We start from the raw sequence: 6760 nt of genomic DNA, 5'->3' as shown, positions 1-6760 counted from the left end.
AAAAAAAAGAAATACCAGGATTGACTATTAGCATTTCCCGAAGTAGAATAACTATATTTCCAAAACTTACATATATGGTACCTATGAAAGACTAAAAAGTTAAGATGTTTACCAACAAAATGCAATTAAGCAAAGAAACAATCAATAGGGCAACCCATTAATATCAATGGGTCAAAAAAGAAGTTTGTAAATTAGAATACTCTCCCCATGTGTATAAAATTCTTCTTGTAAAGCCAGCTAAAAATAGAAACAACGAATGCCAGGCAGCACCTGCTTTAATTTAGAAAAAAACATCTTTTGCTGCTGCACAAACCTTATGAATGATTGGGATCCTCATGGAGGCTGCAGTGTCTTCTCTTCCCCTTCATCATTTCATAAATCCATTTGGGTTTAAAGGAGCCCTTAATAAAAAGAAACATCAAAGGAGATATGGAAAGCCTGGGCTCTGTCATTAAATTTTAAACACACATTTCTTTTCCTATTTCTCTTTCTCTCTCTCTTTCTCTCTTTTCTTTCCTATTGTTCTGTATTTGGTTTTGGTTTCATATTTTGCTCCAAAGACCACAGAGCAGTGCACTACTAAATAATTCATTGGAAAACAGAATGGCATTTGAAATGTAGTGGACAAATTAAGTAATCATCAAAACCATCCAGCAGCCACTCTGCTTTGAACTAAGCTACTAAAAAAATATATTCTGTATCTATGCTGCTGCAGACACTACATTTTAGGTGGTCTGGTCTCACCAAATGTCATCGTATGCCCAGCCTTAGAGCTGTGTCTCATCTCTAGATCATATCTCACATTATTGTTAGTAAGAATACAAATTATATAATGGTAAAATGTAGTAAATGTCTTAACTATAAAGTAAAATGCTCACATTTTGACTTTCACTATGGCCACTAAGTATGCTTCTCTGACTCTGATATCCCCAGCATAAAAATGAGTACAAGAATTTTTTGGAAAATTTTGTAAAAACACACATCATTATGCAGATTCCCATTATGTTCTGGATCAGAGCATGTGTATACCTCAGTGTAAATCTAATCAGTCTGTAGGTAATTAATTCTGTCTTTCCATCCAATAATATAAAGTCTTTTCACTGAATTCGACATTTTAGAATAAGGAATGTAGAATACAGGAAGGCCTGTCAAGACTAAAAACTTATTTAATTACTCTGTGAGAATGTGGGTAAAATTGACACTCCTACACTTTCTCTAAGGACTGCAATCTAAGAAAACCCGTCAAACCACGTATTATCTGAAACCTAATTATCAACTACATAATTGACCCATGTGACCACGTGTACCTGGTCACTCACTCTGGCATTGTGCAGTCACAACTGTATACAGGTTATTGTGGATGTCAGGGTGCTTTGTTCTTTATTGTTTCTTTACTTTTTACCTAGACTATATTGAGGCAGATATAAGCTAAGCAATAATAAAAATATTAAAGAAACCCAATTAGGTTAGATAAGAAGGAGAAGGAGGAAAAAATGTTTTCCTTTGCAGAAGGAAATAAACCAGAAACCCCTTTATATCTTGTTACTTTAAGTTATCTATATAGTAAAAAAAAATTGTTCAACTCTATAGTAGATTCTTTTAGAAACAATGTGCAACATTCCAAAAAAAAGTGAACTTTTAATATATATAACCAGAAGTGATGAGCAAATTGATAAGAATCACTCTAAGGAAGCGAGTATATTATGGAAAATATTCAGTTATTTTTGTAATATAGCAATATGTTTCTAATGTGTTTTCCGATTGAATTAATTGCATTTTTTTTCTGTTCTCCTCATGTTCCCTTTCATCATTATTGCCATGCATTTAACTCATTGTGATGTGTTACCACTGATATTTATTTAACGCTTTTATTTACTTATTTATCTGTTTGTTTCATTTGGCGGGTTTTGGAACCCAGATCCCACTGACCCAGTTGATTATTATCCTTTGCTTGATGATTTCCCCACCTCGGTCCCAGATATCTCCACCCCCATGCTCCCACCAGTAGGTGTACAGGCCGTGGCTGTTACTCACGATGCCGTGAGGGTCAGCTGGGCAGACAACTCTGTCCCTAAGAACCAAAAAACGTCCGAGGTGAGACTTTACACTGTGCGGTGGAGGACCAGCTTTTCTGCGAGTGCAAAATACAAGGTGAAGTTCTAATCAATAGCATGAAATTTAAAATAAACTGTCATTTGTTTAATACATTTGTTTTAAATGCTTTCTGGACTGTCATGACTCTTTGCTGCAGTGACTCTATATGGAAAAACAAAGCATTTCATAACTAAATATCTAAAATTAGCAAGGGAAAAATTGTGTCTTCAGAAACAATTCTAAGGCAAGGTAGAAAATGCAAAATGTTATTTGAATTCCACCATATGTTGGGTTTGTATAAGTAATTCGATTCTGTTCAAGGACACGTCATTTTCCTGTGAAAATAACAGGGCCCGATGTTGATTTTCTGGATAGATTCAGATATCTTTCTTCTGATTTGGAATCTAGATTGATTCCAAAGGCAACCCTATAAATTTGATAGAGACCTAGCTTACAGAGAATATGACTGGGAATAGATAACTTGAAGATGTTTTTTATAACATCCGTAGAAAGCACTCTAAGCCATTAACATATACTCCCTCATTTAGCCTTGAAAACACACTCATGTGGTAAAGACAACCCACAGTCTGCCCTCCCTTTAACTAATGTCGATTACACCAGCCTCTATGCTTGGGCTTACCACTGAGTCATCTCACAACCACTGTAAGAGCTCCTTAGGGATCTACTTGTATATTTGAGGTACCGTCATTACCACTTTGAAATCTCTATCAACCAGTCTTAGCAACTCTAGCAAATACTTACACACGGAGACAATTCTGTTAACTCCTAAACCTGCCACAATGTAGAGTAAGGGTACTTCGAGAAATTCATGGAAAAACAGAATTAAAAGATAATGTGAATCTTTCCAAGAACTTTTTGAAGTACCCTCATATATACAGACAATATATAAATGTAGACAAAAATGTGGAGATCAAGTGATTATCAAGCACCTGCTATATATCTAGAACTGTACCAGATCATAGAGACACTTTATTTTGAAAGAAAACAGTTTAGTTGTTGTTACGTAACATTACCTATAATTTTGGAATGAGTTATATACTCAGCTCCATAGATATGCTTGAAAGAATTCATAACTTATTCTAGTGAGATAACAATTGAAAACACATTTAAGGTTTCACAGGACGATGACTGGGGATGAAGAAGGTATCTTTGAAAATCAGAGTATAAATGCCACACAGCAACGAGGGAATCAAGTAGCTCAACCCTGACACTCCAGCTTTTCATCCTCCTTTTTATCTCTTCTCTTCATCACTCTATTGGGGTAGCTGCCAGGGAGAATTTAGATCTCCTGATCCTCTATCCAATGTTCTTTCCACTGAAGTGCCATCCCTTTAATTCAGCCTCAAGCCAGTGGTGATTTGGGGGGGATGAAAGTATCCTATGGGAATTTCTGACTCCAGCCCTGGAGTTATAGCAAAATTCCACCAATAATTTTGTAAGTCTGCCTCTTTTTCCCTGTAGCCATGCTAAATCTGCTTCTAGTGTCTTTCAACTTTAAAATGGCACAAAATTCACATTTCATCATAAATCAATTTTTAGTTGAAACCATTTGAAAACAGTTTTCTTTGGTATTGCTGCCCTGCTAGGTCAGGTCTTTAGAAAAACTCTCCAGGCAAGTCCAAATAGTATCATTGATAGAAGAAATGTTGTAAGTACCCTATCCATCTCTTAACAGTATTAGATTTAGGACTCACAAAAGCTATAAATAAGGGTAACATTATCACAATAGACAACCAATGAAGCATGTGAGAGCATTAAACAAAATCTCTTTTTTATATATAGATTGCCCAATTCTAAGTTTACTTTTAAAAGACTACTTTCTCTGTGTTAGAAATTTTATGCTCATAATCACCGTACTTTGTAGACACAATCGTTTCACAGAATGGCCAGGGCTACTCTACCAGAATGTGAAATGTTCTAAAGGACAATGATTGTTTTCTGCAGAATGGTTTGAGTCGCAGAAGTTCTTGAGGCAAATTATTTCAATTGAATAGTTAGCACAGCAGACATGAAAGTACTGAGTCTCACAAAGAATGCCTGTGAAGTGCAAAAAGATTTTAACTGTTCCTCTTCCCAAGATCTTCCTTGGCACAAGGCTTCCAATTTACTCAATTATGTATTAACATAACCATCACCCCTCTCTCTCTCTCTCTCTCTCTCTCTCTCTCTCTCTCTCTCTCTCTCTCTCTCCCCAACCATACCTTGAGATGAGGAGAGTTAGAGGAGAGAGTTGGTTAACAAAACCAAATGCCAAACATATCTAGTCTGCTAGAAAGATGTACAATAAATTTAAATTTTACAAATAATGGTAATAGATGCACTTTGTACTTTTCAAACCACTGTCATATTTATTACTTCATATCACTTCCCACGACAGCTTTACAAGGTAGACAGGGCATACACAAGATAGGACACACACACACACACACACGCACACACACACACACACGCACACACACACACACGCACACACAGCACATATAAAGTAAAATGAACTGGGCTCAAGAGTTGGCTTTGCTTCTCTGTCATGTCGTTTTACTTTTTCAGTCTCTTTTTTCTCATCTGCATGATGGGATATTCATAGCTACTCTAACAGGAGTAAGTAAGATTCCTCACAGGTTAGTGTGTGTGTATGATCTTTATGAAGGCATAGGTAAGTAGTATAACCTGACAAAAATTCCCCATTAAGCTAGGGCTGGGACTCATGTGGCCCAAAGGCATCATCCAGAAGTACCCTTCTATTTCATTTAGTCCCAAATTAAGTCATAATCCAGACACTCATATTTTGGTTGTCCAAAACTCTGTATTGACTTTCCTGATCAAATGGAGGGATTTTCTGTAACTTCTTTTCTACTAAATTGTTTAATCACATGATGTTTTACTTGAATTTCCTTTCAAAATACATTCATTGACTGTTGACTAATGCTTCAAGATTTAGCATGGGTGTTACAGAGAATACAAAGTTGTGAAAGCCTCAGTCTCATCCTTCAAGATGCTTACAATTCGGTAGGGAATTTAATCTGCCTACAGTATATACAATATAAGAAAATGCATGAAATATTATAGCTAACACTTATTTACTGCTTACTCTGGGTGAAGCTCTGTGTTTTACTTTACTTATGCCACACTTTAAATAATGCTATGTGGTCAATGCTATGGTTATCCCCATTTTACAGATAAGGAAACTGAGGCCCAGAGAGGTACTACCTGGGTTTTCTATGCTCACAAAAATAACTAAGCATGATTTTCCCAAGTATTTCTAGGTTTAATGATTTAAGATAAGTAGCCTTCTATAAGGTTCCAGGGAAAACTCAGTGAATTCATAGTATTTATAGAATGCAAATGTGCCATTCTAGAATACAAACAAAGACAATACTGTTCAGTGGCCTCCCAAATACCATTGGTGTCTGTGCTCAAAAAGATGTTTTATCAAGATACAGTCCTTACCTTTTGCCTGAAATATTTCTCATTGCCCCATTTCTTCCTTCTATTTTTATTTTTAAGATTTAGAGGTGTTCATGATTGTGGAGGACAAAAGGGGAAGTTATATATCAACATGTCAGATATTAGCTGCCCACTTTCTGCTTTCTTTGATGGGATTCCATTTTCCTGATTACACAGAATATTTTTCCATTCATTTAGAACAGATATTTTTACAGCTATTTTTAAGAAGAGCTTCTGATAAATGTTTCTGAGGTCATCACTTTAATAGGATGGATAGGTACTTACATCATCTAAATGTTATTAGTGCAATTAAATATTTATTTGGTGTTGTAATGAAATGTATGATTTTCATATCTGTAACCTAAGTAGGATTCATAGTAGAATAAAAAAGATATACCATACTACAGTAGTTAAGAGAGAAATAGATATCACATAGGTGGGGAAAAAGTACCTTCCTTGATTTCCTAGACAAAAATATATAACAAATGTAATAAATATAAAAGTAAAAGTAAGTATTTAATTTTGGAAAAAGATCCAGATCTAAATACTGAGAGCACAAATTATTATTTATAGGAGGCATAAATAGTCTCACATTTTCCTGATCATATCGAAAATATGCATTAAGCTGGGAGACTAACATGTTTTTTCTTCTTTACCATTTTGAGTTTTTTGAATAAAGTGAAGACTGACAATTTACTTTCTACTAAAATAACTTTAACTTGTTTAAAAGATAAAGCATGAATTCAGAAGACTTAAATAACACTAACGTCACTTTGCACATCAATGTAAACCTTTAGTATGTATCTGATTTGTTGTTCCTTTCCTGATTAGTTGCTCCAGTTACCATATTTAAATGTTTGTTTCATGTGAACTGTGCACAAAGAGGAAAACCACGTGACACAGCATCACTCTGTCCCATTTTCTTTATAGGAACTAAAACATAATAAGCAGTAAAACTTTAATAAATTAACTTTGTTACCAGTGGAAAATACTAATGGTGATCTATGTGAAATATATAACTTTAAAACCTTAACAAAAAACAGATTTTGATTACAAACAAATTTAAATCATGAGCAGTGCAGACAACTTAAAAGATGGAGTTGGCAGAGGAAGTGGGATTTGTCCAGTCACTGTGGTTATTGCTTCAGGAAAATTTATCAGCTGGTTACCCCTTTGAACAGCATACCTGATTTTATTGATC

At 35.0% G+C, this 6760-nt stretch overlaps 1 protein-coding gene across 1 annotated transcript in view; it reads left to right on the top strand.

Moving 5' to 3' along the window:
- The window catches only part of LOC103582243 (netrin receptor DCC-like), a gene marked incomplete at its 3' end in the record, with an annotated part of 20330 nt that overhangs the window by 4993 nt on the left and 8577 nt on the right, over positions 1-6760 (top strand). Inside the window, exon 2 of the mRNA XM_008563894.1 lies at positions 1919-2151. Coding sequence (XP_008562116.1) covers positions 1993-2151 — 159 coding nt within the window. The remainder of the gene's footprint in view (positions 1-1918; positions 2152-6760) is intronic.

The sequence above is a fragment of the Galeopterus variegatus genome, unplaced genomic scaffold (assembly GCF_000696425.1).
Source record: "Galeopterus variegatus unplaced genomic scaffold, G_variegatus-3.0.2 Scaffold15368, whole genome shotgun sequence".
NCBI lineage: Eukaryota > Metazoa > Chordata > Mammalia > Dermoptera > Cynocephalidae > Galeopterus > Galeopterus variegatus.
This window is presented reverse-complemented; position numbering and strand designations above follow the sequence as displayed.